The following is a 17,019-nucleotide window of genomic DNA, read 5'->3' on the forward strand; positions in this document are numbered from 1 at the left end:
AAGTTCCTCCTCTATCTTGGTGGGTCCTGTGCTTATTGGCGGATTTTCTTGCCTCAGAGATTCACCATGTGGGTTGGGGAACAGCCCAGAGACCTTCCCCTCTGGAAGAACCCACAGTCCAGGTCAATTGGGAGGTTTGGGGGGAACCCGGGCCCACCCTCTACTCCAAGTTCTAGCCCAGAGCCCTGTGGACTGCAGCTTTCTATAGTGCCTCCTGTAACAGCTGCATGACAGCTACAACTCCCTGGACTACTTCCCCATGGCCTCCTCCAAACACCTTCCTTATTCTCACCACAGGACCTTCCTCCTGGTGTCTGATAATGCTTGTGCTCCTCAGTCCTCCAGCAGCACTCACTCTCAGCTCCTTGCACCTCTTGCTCCCAGCTCCTCACACTCGCACCACAAACTGAAGTGAGCTCCTTTTTAAAGCCCAGGTGCCCTGATTAGCCTGCCTTAATGGATTCTAGCAGCTTCTTCTTAATTGGCTCCAGGTGTCCTAATTAGCCTGCCTGCCTTAACTGGTTCTAGCAGGTTCCTGATTACTCTAGTGCAGCCCCTGCTCTGGTCACTCAGGGAACAGAAAACTACTCATCCAGTGACCAGTATATTTGCCCTCTACCAGACTCCTGTACCCCACTGGTCTGGGCCTGTCACACTGGCTAAATGAGGGCAAAATCCTATTCATTCCAACTCATGCCTATATCCTGGAGTGGAGCTAATTGGACTCACTCATCAAGAGAAATATGCATACATCTTTATGTAGGATACAAGAGCTTGATGTTAGGGTGATTCAGCAGAAGAGCGCTGTGTTGCTAGCCAGGGCCCAAGAACGTGCTTATCTTCTACAGGGATTTGAGTAAGAAGCGAATTTGCCTTCACACCTATGCATGGGGTAAACCTCCAGAGCTGCATTTCATTAAATGGGGCAGTTAGCGACACAGCTAACTTGGCTGTGAACTGAACTGTCTGGACACATGCTAGGAAAGTTTTATCCTTACTTTCTGTTGTACATTTAACGAGTAGCTCACTGAATAAGTATGGTTTACTTTGTATTCTTCCTGTAAATGCCTTCTGCGGACTCTGTCCGGCGCGCACACAGACCAGAACACAGCACTGCCAGGTGTGTGCTGTGGGAATAACTGATCATATTATATTGTCTGATCTGAGAAACAGTGGGACAAATCCTGGGATCTGGTTCCTCTGGCCCAAGTTGTAGGGCGGGGGGCACAGACCTACAAAGGTGGCATAAAGCTGCCCTTTTCCCCACCCTGCTCTGCTTCAGCCCTTGTCCAGGCTTGAGCCTCTGGTACTAGATTAGAGCAGCCCGAGGGTTGCTTTCACTTACGCCAGATGCAAATGGCCCCAAAGGGGAAGGATCAAGATGGTTCAGGGACATCCCAGCCATGCACCTTTTCCCTCTGGAATCACTCGCCACAATTTGTGGTTCCCTCTGGATGTTTGCACCAGCTTCCTGGCCAAAGGCTCTAGCTCAGTGTGTGATCATGTATCATAGTTAATTTAATCATCAGGGTCTCAGAAAATAAGTTGTCTTCTCCACCCATCTGTTATTCCTGGTGGTAACAGGGTGGCTTGCCCCTTAATGGCTGGAGGGCCTGGGACTAGCCAACCCTGATTACTAAAGAAGGGATACCTGTGTGAAAGTACCTGATTCCCTGTAAAGGGCAGCAGGTGCTTGAGAAACAGAAGCCTGAGGAGGTGTAGCAGGCCTGAAGAAGCAGCTGTAAGTTAGGCCCCTACAGTGACTTTGAACAGTCACTGGTGACCCGGCTCTGAAAAAGAGGACTGGAAATCCCCCAAGTAAGAGGTGTGGCCTGGGGCCACTGTGTCCTTGAGGACTGAAATAAATTGGACCTCAGGTGGGAAATGTTTTAATTTCCTTTGGATTGTGTTGAGATCGCTCTGCAAAAGGGGAAAACCGAGGCAGGGTGCTGCAGAGTAAACTCTCGCATGAGCATGCAGTAAAGTTCAAATATGGGACCTTCAGCACAGACCTCGGGTCACTTGAGTTCCAGGGCTGTCTTCATTAGAAGACAGCAGTAGTAGACTGTTCTCCTCTAACAAGATGGTCAGTAGAAAGAACCCAACACATTGCCCTCTTGTGCTACGCACTATAAAACCCATAGTGAGGGACCGTCTCTCCCCCACAAGAGCTTACAGTTTCAATGGACAAGACAGACAAAGGAAAGGTGGGTATCCCTGTTTTTCACAGGGGGAGCTGAGCTAGAGAGACCGAGGACTAGATTTGCAAAAGAACTCGGCACTGACAATTGGGGACATACATTCAAAGGAGTCACTTAGGAGCTAAAAGCCGTGGTGAGATTTGCAAAAGATCTCAGTGTGTGAGGTGCCAAACTCTTGAAAATCTAGACCTGGGTGTGACCATGGTAGCTGCACCCTTCTGAAAATCTGGCCCGGGTTGTGGGGGCTCAGCACTAAAAATATGGCCTTTTTTTTGTCTTGCCCAAGGTGCTTAGGTCAGAGCCTAAGGTATCCTGAGTTCCTAGCCAGTGTCTGCATACAGCCGTCTGATTCTGATCTCCTTTACATCAGTGCCAATTAATGCCTTCCTGAGGCGATCTGAGTCACATGAGTGTAATTGTGAAAAAGCAGATCTAGCTGACTGGTTGGGAGTGCAAATATGGAAGGCATAGTTTAGGCCAAGAGAGCTCAAGGGATTTTCTCAGTTATTTTACATACCTCTGTGGACACATTATATTTGGCACAAAAGAGAATTTGTTTGAGAGGGGAAAAAAATAAGAACATAAGAATGGCCCTACGGGGTCAGACGAAGGGTCTATCTAGCCCAGTATCCTGTCTTCCGACAGTGGCCAGTGTCAGGTGCCCCAGAGGGAATGAACAGAACAGGTAATCGTCAAGTGATCCATCCCCTGTCGCCCATTCCCAGCTTCTGGCAAACAGAGGCTAGGGACACCATCCCTGCCCAAACAAAAGCAAATAAGAGAATGCTTATAACAGGCTATAATAAGGACAATTTTTGATGGATATTTTCATGTAAACTATATCCCTATTTTTGAAAATGTTTCAATAGGCTGTATAAGTTTCATGGCCCTTCCGTACTGTCCCCAGGCAGCCTGTGGTGAGAGTGTAAAGTTAAAAGAACCCAGACCAGCTGAGATTGTTGGGGTGGAAAGCACTGGCTGGACTGCGTCCCTTAGTTGTCAGAAGGATGGAACCTTGAAGCCAAAAGGTAGGCTTGGTCCTTGTAGCATAAGTCAATTAATTGTATTACTGCACTACATTCAGAAGTAATAACCCAGAGGACTTCCCCCCCTTTTAAATAGCTCTGAATAGAAGATGCCTGAGGCTCCCTGGGTTCTACTTGTAACATGCAAAAAAGGGATGCAGTGAGTGAGTGAATACAAACAGGAAATCTTATAGATAAAGAGGACAGGGAACAAATCGTTCCCATTAGTCAGTGAGGACAGAGCAGGAAGGAAGCACAACTCAAGGCTGTAAGTCGGCTCCGATAGGTTGAATTCAGCTATGCTATTCGCATAGCTGAATTTGCGTATCTTAAATCGACCCCCCCGTAGTGAAGACCTGCCCTTAGAAGAATTAGTAAGTAGAGCAAGCTGCCAAGGGAGGAGTTGGGGGATCCCTGTTACTGGAAATAGCCTAACCTTAACAATGTCTATGCTATGAGCTGGGGTGTGATTCCACTGCTTGCATAGGTGTATTTGTGCTAGCTCTGATCGCGCTACTGTGAGTACAAATAGCAGCATTGCTGCGGTAGAATCATAGACTATCAGGGTTGGAAGGGACCTCAGGAGGTATCTAGTCCAACCCCCTGCTTAAAGCAGGGCCAATCCCCAGACAGATTTTTTCCCCCGTTCCTAAATGGCCCCCTCAAGGATTGAACACACAACCCTGGGTTTAGCAGGCCAATGCGCAAACCACTGAGCCATCCCTCCCCCCTGCTTTCAGCATAGGTGTGACTCAGCTGTACTGAGTACAAACCTGCCTGAGTACGTACTTGGCATGGCGAAACTGGGCCTTTGCTGCCACTTGGGCTATGCTGCTGTTTATACGTGCACTAGCTCTCATCGAGCTAGCATGAGGCTGTGTAGCTGGACAGGGGATTAACACCCCAGCTCTAACGTAGACACGGCCTTATAGAGCTATCTGTATAATCTGGAGGGCAGCTTATGTTACCTTCCCCACAACCCTGAGACAAGGGGCATGTCAGGGCAGTGATATGGGTGGACTACCACCATTCCCTTCTGCAATCCCCAGTTGGCTGGATGGTCACCTGAGCGATTCTTCCCAGGTGACATGTTCCAGCTGCCCCAGGCTGTTCGAATCTGTGCCTAGAGTTAGGGGCAGATAGAGAAATCAGGAAATCTTCTAATGAAGGGGGGTGGTTGCTGGAGGCTGATGGGGAAGAAAGTGATCATAGCAGAGAATCTGGCCCATGTATTTTATTGTTAATGACCATTTTCTGCATCTTCACCAAGTTACACTCTACAGCATTATTTCTAGTGGTACCCACCATCCTTGCAAAGGGGTTTGGTTTAGTGGTTTCAGGTCTAGCTGCCAAGATTCTTGGACTGTATTTCTGGCTTTGTCACATAAGTACAGTGTGATCTTGGCCAAGTCAATTAGAGCCATTTACTCTTGTGTAATCAGTGGAGTCACTCTGGATTTACAACTGTACAGCTGAGCGCATAATTTGGCCCTTAATCGCTCTCTCCAACTCATTTTACCAATTTGTAAAACAGGCATTGTGCAATAATACCCAGATACCTCAATAAAGTGTTGGGAAACTTACTTATCTGTTGTTTACAAGAGGCTTTGAGAACCTGGCACAAAAGGGACTGTAATAAGTGCAAAGCATTACAATTCTTATTCAGAGATAGGATTCAAGGCACTGCAAGACCATCAGCGGGGGTGGGGGGGGGGAATGGTAGCATCTAGGGATCTACCTTCCTCATCTCTTGTTTGTTGTGCTTCTGGCCTTTTAAAACAAAAACAAGCTCCTGCCCTTGAGTAATTTGGAAGACGCTGTCAACTTTTTTAACAAGAAGTGACAAGACATGCCCCGGAGGAGTTGGGGAGCTGGCTTAGCATTTGTGAGATTTATGATAAGGGATTCACACAAGTGCTGAGGCTAAAAGAAGATAAATCCCCATAGACAAATACTCCCAATAATTGAATTACCAAGCCATTATCGTGTGCTGAACAGAGCAACTTTATGACTCTGTTGTGACAGGATAAAGCTTGTTAGAATATTTATGCTCATAGGATGATTTCAGCGTAAGGATCTCAAAAAAACCAAGCATGCATTTCCACCTGTCTGTTACGGCTAATTAGCCTTTCTGGGTAATGCAATGAATGAGGAGCTGGAGAAGCATTGGAAATGGAAAATGAAGAACGGAAGGAATGTTGCCCTGAGCCATCTCAAAATAAATATGACTAAGCACAGGGCCAGCCAAGGGATCCATACTGCCAGCTGCTGGAGTCTGATGACTGGAAAGGGGGACAGGGGCAGGTATGCAGATGTCGTTTTCAAGCATCATATTTGGAGCTGGATTTTCCAAGCTGTCCATTTGCAACTTCACCTGCATTTTTACTGCTAGCTGTAGCTCTTCACCCACATGAGGCCTGATCCAAAGCCCAATTGGAGTCCATGTGAGTGTTCTCAAGGGCTGAAATCTTGGCCTGAAATCGCACAACTCCCATTGATTTCAAATAGTCCAAGATTTTACCCATTGGCTTCAATGGACTTTGGATCAGGCCTTTGTTGCCTGAGCATTTTTAAAGAGAAGATGGTCTTGGGCTTAAAGTGCTGGATTCAGGAGAGCTGGGCTCAATTCCTGGCTCCGACACTGTCTGTCCTTGGGCAAGTCACTTAATCTCTCTAGATGAAATCTTGGTCCCACTAAAGTCAATGGCAAAACTCCCAGTGGTTTCAGTGGGGCAAGGATTTCACCATCTGTGCCTCAGTTCCCCACCTGTAAAATGAGGATAACAGTAATTCCTTTGTCTCTCTTGCCTATTGAGATTGTAAGCTTTCCAAGGCAGTGACTGTCTCTTACTAGGTACATCATGTCTAGTACCATGGTGCCTTGATCTTGGTGAGGGCTTCTAGGGACTATTGGAACACACAAGTCATAATAATTTGCTTGCAAATTATTAACAACTGCCTGTGTTTTGGTGCAAATGTAGGGAATTATGCCTCTACTGGGTAGAGTTGGTGAAATTTGCCAAATTTCAAGTTTAGTTTTTTTAAATTAAAATGTGACTCATTTGGCGGGGGGAGTATTCCTGTCTTTCAACTGGTTACAAAGTTGGTTTAATGAAGAAGAAAAAAGAAACATTTCTTTTAAAAAATTTAATGAAAGGAACTAGTTTCCACTTGCAAGTTCTTCTCTTCCTATGCCTCCCTCCCGCCCCCCTCCCCCCAGAAGAGTAATAGCTTTTCCTCCCATCTAAACCCCTCGTGACACACAAAAGCATCAGAACATGTCTTTTCCAAGTGGACAGAGAGACTCGTGTTCCTCCATCCTTTTCTCCTGTTTCCAGCCACATCTCCCTGGCCAATGAGTTACTGGCTCTGTACTGCCTATTCCCTGCCCCAGTGCTCAGTTCTCAATGCAGCCCCTTCTGTTGGTTCTGAGCCTAAAGGGAGCCTTGAGAACTGGCATTTGGGAGGCAGGTCATATGAAGAGGCCATGTCAGGGCAGGAAGGGGTTTGTGACAGAGTCAATGTAGAGCCCGTTAGGACCGAAGTACTGATCCAGACTTACCTCTTGGTCACCAGAAATTTTGCTTCCTTTCCTGCTATGCATGGCATCCCTGAGAAAACACCCTGTGAACTAACCAGTTCCCAAGATACTAATGACCAAACATGGTCAGAACCTCACTTTTATGCATTATCTGATAGTTTGTCTGATTTATTTGGTATTTAGAATGGGAAAAAAATCAGGTGTTAACCAACATACACGCATCTAGGAGCCCACAGCCATCTGGGCACGCTCAGTGGAAAGCATAAATGGTGACATTTTCAAACTTGGTTGCCTCAGCTTGGGCATTAAGGGCAACATTTTCATAAGCGGCCTCTGATTTTTTGGGGGCGTCTCAATTTCTTGATGCCCACCTTGAGTAGGGTTACCATACGTCCGGATTTTCCCGGACATGTCCGGCTTTTGGGGGCTCAAATCCCCGTCCGGGGGGAAATCCCCAAAAGCCGGGCATGTCCGGGAAAATCGGGAGGTCAGCCGGGCCCGCGGGGAGCCGGGTCAGCCGGGCCGGCGGGGAGCCGGGCCCGCGGGGAGCCGGGTCAGCCAGGCCCGCGGGGAGCTGGGTCAGCCGGGCCGGCGGGGAGCCGGGCCCGCGGGGAGCCGGGTCAGCCGGGCCGGCGGGGAGCCGGGCCGGCGGGGAGCCGGGTCAGCCGGGCCCCTGGGGAGCCGGGCCGGCGGGGAGCCGGGCCCCCGGGTCGGCCGGGCCGGCGGGGAGCCGGGCCCCCGGGGAGCCGGGTCGGCGGGGAGCCGGGTCGGCCGGGCCCGCGGGGAGCCGGGCCGGCGGGGAGCCGGGTCGGCCGGGCCCCCGGGGAGCCGGGCCCCCGGGGAGCCGGGCCCGCGGGGAGCCGGGAGCCGGGGGGTGCGCCGGGAGCCGGGGGGTGCGCCGGGCCGCCGGGGGCCAGCAGTGCTGGGCGGGCCGGGGGTGGTCGGCCGGGGCCGGCACCCCAGGGCCCGAGCTGACCCAGGCTGGAAACGCCGGGGGGCCAGCCTGGGCCGCGCCTCCTCCCCCCACACCCCCCTTATCTGCTTCAGGCTTCCCGCGAATCAAATATTCGCGGGAAGCAGGGGAGGGGGCGGAGACTTTGGGGATGGGGCGGGGTTGGGCGGGGCTGGGGGCGGGGGCCGTGGAGTGTCCTCCATTTGGAGGCACACAATATGGTAACCCTAACCTTGAGGGTCCTGAAAGGAGCCTGACTTCCAGAAAGTGTTGCCTACTGAAAACTCCAGTTGACTCTGAAAATGAGATCCAAGGTGTCTTAAACTGGGAAACTGATCAGGAAGGCATCCAAGACCAGAAGCTCCCTTTGAAAATGGATCCATATGTACATTTGAAAATGTTAGCCCAGCTGCCCGTATTTGAAATTATTGATCAGCACTTGCAGCTCATAATGACCTGTGCTTAAAAACAATGTGTTTGAAATTACGAAATACGAAGTGTGGGGGTTTTGTATTACCCTAGTGATGGGGTCTCTCTGCAGCTGAGAAGCCTGACTCAGTCATTCATCTCATTTACTCCCAGCAGCCGTGAATTTTAGGCTTTTCACACTAGTGAAAGATCCTGCATGACATGGTCATTACTGGATTTCCTGGAAGTGCACGGGGAGACAGGTTTTTAGAAACCCAGCAGTCAGCGTGATGGTGCAGGCGGGGCGGGGACTGCAGAAACACTTGGTGAGATAACCTTTGATGTTCAATGTAGAGTGCCCAATTCTTTTGTTTGCCATTGTCTGTCGCTTTTAGTCAGTTTCTGATCCTGCTTCCTACCTATATAGTCTGCAGCCAAAACCATTGCTGGGCTGTAATTCCACGGCTCTCAGTCTAGGTTTTTGAAGCTGTCAAGCCCAGACGACTACACAGCAGGCTTGGAGTTGATGAATATTTTAGGAAGCCACTTTGTAACGGAAGGTTCGTAGTCTTACATATTTCATAACACAACCATTTTCTGTAAAGGCAGCAGGGAACATTAGATTGTGGTCCCATTGGCATTTCCACGTTAGCTTACCCCAAAAGTTTGTAATTTTTATATTTTGTGCTTTTGCTTTAAAAAGCATCAAGACAATTACACCAATTAAACATAAAAAGCTCTTTGGAAAAATATCATAGGTGCACTTTGATAAGTATGCTTATCAATACCAGGGGGATTGAAGTCCAGGGGGAGTTTGTGTTTTCAAGAAGGCCTGTGATTAAAAGGATGAATCACAATCAGCAGGGTAGGTTTTCACCACAAAGTTAAAATGATAAGCCAAGACAGAGAGAAAGTCAGCTGCAGGCAATACAAGGCAGATGGAAGTATCAGCACTCAGGCTTTGAGAACAGAGAGAATGGAGGGAAACTGGAAGATAAGGCAACATGGGCCTAGTGGGCAAAATAGATTGATGACAGCCATCGCTAACACAGCTGATAATGGGGAGTTAGAAGTATTTGACTGACATTTGTTTTAGAGAACAGTTTCCTACATGCCCACTTCCTAGGGACAAAGGTGGCAGCAGTCTGGATCCTGCTCTGGAGCTCAGCCATTCCTATCTAGCTTCATGGCTTTCAGTTTATAAACTGCAGGATTTGTACTGGCTTCCCCTGCCCCTCGTCAGCCCTGAGAACAGGGCAGTTATCGGGTGATCCATCCCCTGTTGTCTACTCCTAGCATCTGGCAATTGGAGGTTTAGGATCACTCAGCTCAGAGCATGGGATAGCATCCCTGAACATCTTGGCTAATAGCCATTGGTGGACCTGTCCTCCATGAATTTATCTAATTCTTTTTTGAACCCTGTTATACGTTTGGCCTTCACAACATCCCCTGGCAATGAGTTCCACAGGTTGACTGTGTGTTGTGTGAAAAAGTACTTCCTTTTGTTTGTTTTAAACCAGCTGCCTATTTATAACATCGGTTGATCCCTGGTTCTTGTGTTATGTGGAGTGGTAAATAACACTTCCTTGTTCACTTTCTCCACACCATTCAGATTTTATAGCCTTCTATCGTTTTACCCCTTAGTCATCTCTTTTCTAAACTGAATAGGCCCATTCTTTCTTATCTGTCCTCATATAGAAGCTGTTCCATACCCCTAATCATTTTTGTTGCCCTTCTCTGTACTTTTCTCAATTCTAATCTATAATTTTTGAGATGGGGCAATAAGAACTTTACACAGTATTCAGGGTGTGATCGTGCCATGGATTTATATAGTAGCATTATGATGACGCCAACCACTTCCATATACACTTGAAGTCGGTGTAATAAATAACAGCAAAGGAATGATACCCCAGAGTAAATTTTTGGTCTGTTTAGTGAATGGACTCTGGTTTTCATATCCCATTAAGAGCCAAATCTTGTTCTCGTCAAACGGAATTGTCAAATTCCCATTGACAATATCCGAAAGTTGCAAGGTAGTTGGACACGGGAGGCAGAGGTTAACCGATTTATACTTGGCAAAATAAGCCCTAAATCCCTTTTCTCTGATGGATGGTAACTGGAAGAAAGTGCCATTAAAAATGGCTGCACTTTTTTCTGTCATCTGGGTAATCCAGAAGAAGAATTTATTAAAAATGGGTGTTGGAGGCCCAGGGGTCATTATTTTTTGAGTAAAACTTCTCACTATAAAACTTCTTTTAAAAGTTTCATTATTAATAGCTCTAGGAAAGAGACATGCAACCAAATTATAATGTGGGGACAGGGTGCAAATAAACCCTAGGTAAGATCTTTCACAAGTGAAAAGTGCTTCTGTAGCCCACTGAGTCTGTAGACTCTGAAGACGAGTTCTTTGTAAGCTCAAAAGCTTGTTTCTCTCACCAACAGATGTTTGGCCAATGAAAGATATTCCCCACTTTGTCTCTTTCAAAAGTAGTTTGGTTTAAAGGCAGTCCAACATATATTCTGCTGCTCTGATCCAAATAATTCAACAGATTTCCAGTAAGGATTGGCAATCCCTTTCTACCATTATAATAATTAATCATTCTTTATTAATTTGGGTCACACTTTGTTAGAAGTACCTTTATAAATGGTTAATAAATGATGATGATGCAAGTAGAGCTGAGTAAATATTGGAATTGTTTTGGTACATTGGGAATTTTGAAAATTTGTCGGTGGAAGGGGGAATTTGCTTCCCGTCGGACCACAAATGAATATTTTCAAATTTTTTGGTGAATCAAAAAATTGAAAAAGTGATCATTTTGGCTTAAATGAAACATTTCATTGAGGCAAAACACTTTGTTTTGACGTTGACCATATTTAATGTTTTTGATTTTTTTTAAATGTAAAAAAAATGTAAAATGAAACCAAATAATGAAAATTATGAATATTCAAAAAATCTTGAAATGATCCTGTTTTGGGTTGAAGGTTTGTTTCATTTTGGTTTGGGGTGGTTTTTAGCTTAAAAAAAAAATCTAGCTAAATTTTGAAACAACATTTATTAATTTCAGAACAAGAGATATTGAAACATTTTGTTTCTAAAATATTGAAATAAAATGTTTCATCTTATTAAAATAAACAAGTTTTTTGGCTGAAACTATTCACTGAATTCACAAAGTTTTTGTACATCTAAAACTGTTTTTTGGTGAATGAACTGTTCACCTGAAAAATTTAACCTGGCTCATTACAGACCCCTTTCTACACTAGCACTTAAACCATTGCTTCTACCAGTGTAGCTTGACCATTGCTGGAAAATAGACACCAGGGGGCTGGTCTACACTAGGAGGGGGGAATCGATCTAAGATACGCAACTTCAGCTACAAGAATAGCGTAGCTGAAGTCGACTTGACTTACCTCGTGTCCTCACGGCGCGGGATCGATTCCACTTCCGCTTCTCGCTCTGGTAGAGTTCCAGAGTCGACTGGGAACGCGTTCGGAGATCGATTTATCGCGTCTAGACGAGATGCGATAAATCGATCCTCGATAGATCGATTACTACCCGCCGATCCGGCAAGTAGTGAAAACGTACCCCAAATGTGCTGGTGCAGAACAAGCAAACTAGCTCTGAGTCAGGAAACAGGTTTTGAGCCTCTCTGGAAATGTTTCACACTGTCCGGCAAAGAAAAAGAAGCTTCTTTAGCTGATGAATTGCAATAGGATTCTTTAAGTGAAGCTAGAGATAATCAAAACAAATAGTCCCATTTTTCATAACATCTTTAAAATGGTTATTGTTAGTTACTTAGTTAAGACTAGTGTTGATTAAGAGCTGGATCGAACTCAGATTGCAGTACAAGTGGGAGTTGAATTACAACCTCAGTTTTGATTGCCTGCAAATAATGAGGCATTGGACAGAATAGCATCTGACTTGTCCATCACCGGAAATGAATGTTCTTGCTTTAATTGAGTATTAACCCATAGTTCAGGCTACTGTCAAGAAAATGGTCCACCTTGAGGCAGGCAAATCCTTAATGGAGACACATGAGGATGGCCCATCTGCTCTCACTATTGCCTCCGGGAAAGAGGTGACAGGTTCAAAACCAATAACAGGACTGTGCCCTCAGAATTTATGCTGATTTAGCAGTGCTATAATTCAGAGAGGATATCAAACTAATGACCCTTTGGCCTGTTCCAGGGTGTTCTCCAGATAGATGTTAACAATTAAAAGGGACTTTTTACCAAAGGTGTACTTTACTCCATAATCCCTTACATGCCGTATGGAGTGTCTTACACTGATATTTCTTATCCAGTGAACAAACAAGCATTTTCTTAGCCAGACTGCCATCTGGTTTATTAACTTAACACAGTTTTAATTAGATTTGAGCCAATGAAATGTCTGACAGGACAGGGAATTTTCTTTTTATGTTGTTAATTAATGAGAGAATATTGGTCATTAGGGATGTGCATTAAACTAATGTGCATGCAAAGTCTGATATAGAGGACTGACTAGTGTTCTACATAGAATCATAGAAATCTAACGCTGGAAGGGACCTCGAGTTATCTAGTCCAGGCCCTGCTCTGTGGCAGGACAAAGTATACCTAGACTATCCCTAACAGGACCAACCTCTTTTTAAAGATCTCCAGTGATGGTGATTCCACAACCTCCCTTGGAAGCCTATTCCAGATATTAACTAACCTTATAGTTAGAAAGTTTTTCCTGCTATCTAACCTAAATCTCCCTTGTTACAAATTAAGCCCTTTACTTCTTGTCCTACCTTCAGTGGACACGGAGAACAACTAGTCACCACCCTCTTTGTAATAGATCTTAATATATTTGAAATCTGTTATCGGGTCCCCTCTCAGTCTTCTTTTCTCAAAATTAAACAGGTCCAGTTATTTTAACCTTTCCTCATAAGTCAGATTTTCTAAACTTTTTATCATTTTTGTTGCTCTTCTCTGGACTCTCCAATTTGTCCACAGCTTCCCTAATGTGTAGCACCTGGAATTGGACACAGTGCTCTAGCTGTGCTTACCAGTGCTGAGGAGAGCGGGACACTTATCTCATATGTCTTATCTATGACACTCCTGTTAGCACACCCCAGAATATTCACCTTTTTTGCAGCTGAATCACATTGTTGAGTCATATTCAATTTGTGATCCACTATAGCCACGCGATCCTTTTCAGCATCACTACCACCTAGCCAGTTATTCCCCGTTCTGTAGGTTTGCATTTGATTTTCCTTCCTAAGTGAAGTACTTTGCACTGGTCTGTATTGAATTTCATATTGCTGAATTCAGACCAATGGTGTCATGGTGTCCCAGCATGGTGTCATCTTTAAATTCTATAAGCATACTCTCCACTCCATTATCCAAATCATAAATGAAAATATTGAATAGTAGCAGACCCAGGAACGCCTGCAGGACCTGCCTAGATATGCTGTCCAAGTGGGAAAACAAACTATTGGTAACTGCTCTCTGGATACAGTCTTACAGCTTATAATAATTTCATCTAGACCACATTTCCCCGGTTTGCTCATGAGAATGTCAGGTGGGACTGTGTCAAAAGCCTTACTAAAATCAAGATATACCATATCTACTGCTTCCCCCCTATATCCTAAGCCAAGAACCCCATCAAAGAAGAAAATTACATTGGTTTGGCTTGATTTGCTGGCTATTCCTTATAACTCCAGTATCCTCCAGGTGCTTACCAGTTGATTGTTTTACCAATCTCATAACACATCTCATAATAGTCAGTATCAGAGGGGTAGCCGTGTTAGTCTGGTTCTGTAAAAGGCAACAAAGAGTCCTGTGGCACCTTATAGACTAACAGACATATTGGAGCATAAGCTTTCGTGGGTGAATACCTCACATGCGTCTGATGAAGTGGATATTCACCCATGAAAGCTTATGCTCAAAAACATCTGTTACTCTATAAGGTGCCACAGGACTCTTTGTCACTTATCTCATAATAGAGAAGCTTGATTTTAGCACTGAACACCAAGGCATACACCACCAATCAGAACAAAAGGCACATCAGCATGCCACGCACTGAAACACACCCCAGAAATCAAAGCAAAGGACACACCAACATTCCCCACTCTGAAGGTGGTGGGGATGCAGGGTTAGGCAGAGTTAAGGCTGTTGGAGGGATGTTAACTCTGGTTTTATAGAAGGTCAGCATGGCTAGAATTTCCAAGGGTTGTTATTTTAGGGAACACTAGTATGGTCTTTCAAAGTTCTTTAGCTTTTAGTTACTGATACAAATTTGACTCCACCTAAATGAGGTCTTCTACTGTGGAATAAATGCAGTGGACAGCATCTGCCTGGGCTTTGTTCATTTTAATGCTTTAACTTCCGTCTGTCCTTTGCAGGTCTGTGATGGGTTCCAGTAAAGAGCCAGACCTTGTGCACCTGGAGGCGAAGACAGTGGATGGCCGTAAGTACATTAGTTTCCAGACTGTATTGTCGTTACCAGCTCTGTCGTGCTCTGGGTTGGCCTGCCATTCTGACGCCAACACCCTATAGTAGAGGAGATCTTACTTTTCTTCTCTGTTCAGTCTCTCACGGGCAGGGTCTTAGAGCAGCTCCCTCAGTTCAAGGCCAAGCAGCAGCTCCTCCACCTAGCTGAAAGGGTGGTATTAACAGGCTGTGGAAGGAGGTTACCTGCAGGACAGAGGATTCCCATGGGATGTGCAGCCTTTGAAGGCAGTCGGTAAAAGGATACTCTCTTTTCCAGTTTATCTCCACCTGCTCCTCCATTGTGTTTACCCCTTCAACCTTTCTTTGCTCTTGCGGCCAATTTTCCTTCTGCTTACAACTTCAAACTCCTTTCTCAAGCTTTCCTTGTTGGACAGAAGTTTTCTCAGGTCCGTTGATACCTCTGCTGGTCTTTTCTCCACTCCCCTGTTTCCTGCTGTTTAATCTTTCCGCTTCCCCACTTCTGCAGGTCTTTCCCTGTGGCTTTTTTCCTGCAGCTTTCAATTGCCTCAGGCGGTTGTGTACCTCACAAAAACCACCCGACTGTCCTGGATGTTCTCATTTTTAATTCCATGATGGTTCTCCTGCAAATGTCAGCTTTGCTGCAATGTAAATAATAGATTTGCACCATTTGCAGGATTATTTATTTTTTTGTTTTTATGACATCGTAGATTAACTTCTGAAAAATCCCAGTGGGTCAAACTCTGGTCTCAATTAAACAGCCAAAGTCAGTGGTGTTCCTCCGGATTTATGACGGCAGGATTTAGCCCAGAAACTGTCAGGGAGGGAACTGTTTCAAGACATTTTTTTTTAACTTGCTTAGCGTTATGGGTAAGAAATTCTTCTTCAGAGGATGAATTTTAAAAGACACCATTGGAATAGAAATTGTATATATTTTTAATGTCCTTTCCCTTTAATAACACATTAGATTATTAAAACTGAAAGAATTTTAAATATCTCAGTGCTTTTTACCATTTGTGTCTTTTCTTTCCTTTTTTTTAACTTTCACATTCCCTGGACACAGAAAGGAGGCTGATCCGTCCTTTCTGCTCCTATGGAAATACTAAATAGTATTAAAATATTCTACTATAACACCCTCTAATGGAGTAGCTACACTGTTGTATTGTGTTTTGAACAGTTTCTGTAGTAAGTGTTTATTAAGGGCTATTCTCTTTTAGTGACACTAAGGTTTATTGACTTCATGGTATTCTCCAGGCTCTAAACTCCAATTCCTCTTTTCTCCTTTTCTCTCTTCTTCTGGTCCAATTCTAGTTCTTGTGACATAAGAAGAATACTTTAGAAGAAAAGGCCTATATAAATGTAGAGACAAAAGTAAAAAACATTATTATTCCCATTTTACAGATGGGGAAACTGGGGTACAGGTAAGTGAAGTGACTTGCTCAAAGTCACATGGTGAGTCATTACCATAGTTGAGGATAGATCCCAGGTTGCTTAACTGTCCAGTTCTAGCCACTAGACAAACTTGCCTTCCCTGAAGATGATAATTTCCACCCCTCTGATTGGTGAGCAAACCTTTCTCCCATGGAGGAGAGTAGCATGTAACTGGAGCAGGCAAAGGGTTGTTAATAAGATGCTTTTTTTTCAGGCTTAGCCCAAGAGTTATAATTTGTGAACTATTTCTCTAATCTTTTGCAAGGGCCACATGTTTGGGAGCTAACCAAGGGTGAAAATTCAATAAAGGGATTTAATTTGAAAAGGTATCCCTATCGAAACAAATTAGAAAAAAATCACCCAGCAATTGAAACCCAGGATCTAAGCAAAAGCGCCGGACCTCAATGCAAATAACAAGATACTTTTATTCTTGCGCCTGGTATCTTTCCCAGCAGATGCTCAGCAGTACATTAACCATGGCTTCAGATGAGAGAGGATAGAGATGTCACCGCAGTAAGGTATTAGAAAATCTGGCTGGTGGGGTTGTGAGAGCATTTATCATCATCTGACTTAGTCCTGGGCATTCCCAGCCGGAATACTAATAACTTTTTCCTGACTGTGTCTATGTCTTCTGATCCCTGATCATGGTCTGTCTTCATATTTTTATTTATTGTATTTCTATACATAGTGTAAAAGATTTATAGATGGGAAAAAAGAACAGTCCCTCAGCTAATATAAATCTATATAACTTCACTGATTTCAGTAGAGCTATTCCCAATTACACCAGATGAGGATCTGGTCTTTCATGTCATACGTTAAATTGTATGATCAATGCTAGTGCTTGAACTGGAGTCCCCAAAAAGCGGCTGGGTATGTGATTAATTTGGTATGGGAGTTATATGGCAGTTTGATTATTATACAGTGTTAACTGATGTGATTTAAGTTTTTAATACTCTTGGTTAATTTCTGTTAGAGTACCAAGTGTCGTGGATTTTGATCTCCAGTATAAAATCCAAGTACATAGAAAGTGAT

At 44.8% G+C, this 17,019-nt stretch overlaps 1 protein-coding gene across 4 annotated transcripts in view; it reads left to right on the top strand.

Moving 5' to 3' along the window:
- The window catches only part of SORCS1 (sortilin related VPS10 domain containing receptor 1), a 413,081-nt gene that overhangs the window by 292,595 nt on the left and 103,467 nt on the right, over positions 1-17,019 (top strand). For all 4 annotated transcript variants that reach the window (XR_010589337.1, XM_024110965.3, XM_024110966.3 and 1 more), the window contains exon 6: positions 14,490-14,554. Coding sequence is in view for 3 of the 4 variants with exons in the window: in XM_024110965.3 (XP_023966733.2) it covers positions 14,490-14,554 (65 nt within the window). In the remaining variant the exon portion in view is untranslated. The remainder of the gene's footprint in view (positions 1-14,489; positions 14,555-17,019) is intronic.

The sequence above is a fragment of the Chrysemys picta genome, chromosome 7 (genome assembly GCF_011386835.1).
Source record: "Chrysemys picta bellii isolate R12L10 chromosome 7, ASM1138683v2, whole genome shotgun sequence".
Lineage (NCBI taxonomy): Eukaryota > Metazoa > Chordata > Testudines > Emydidae > Chrysemys > Chrysemys picta.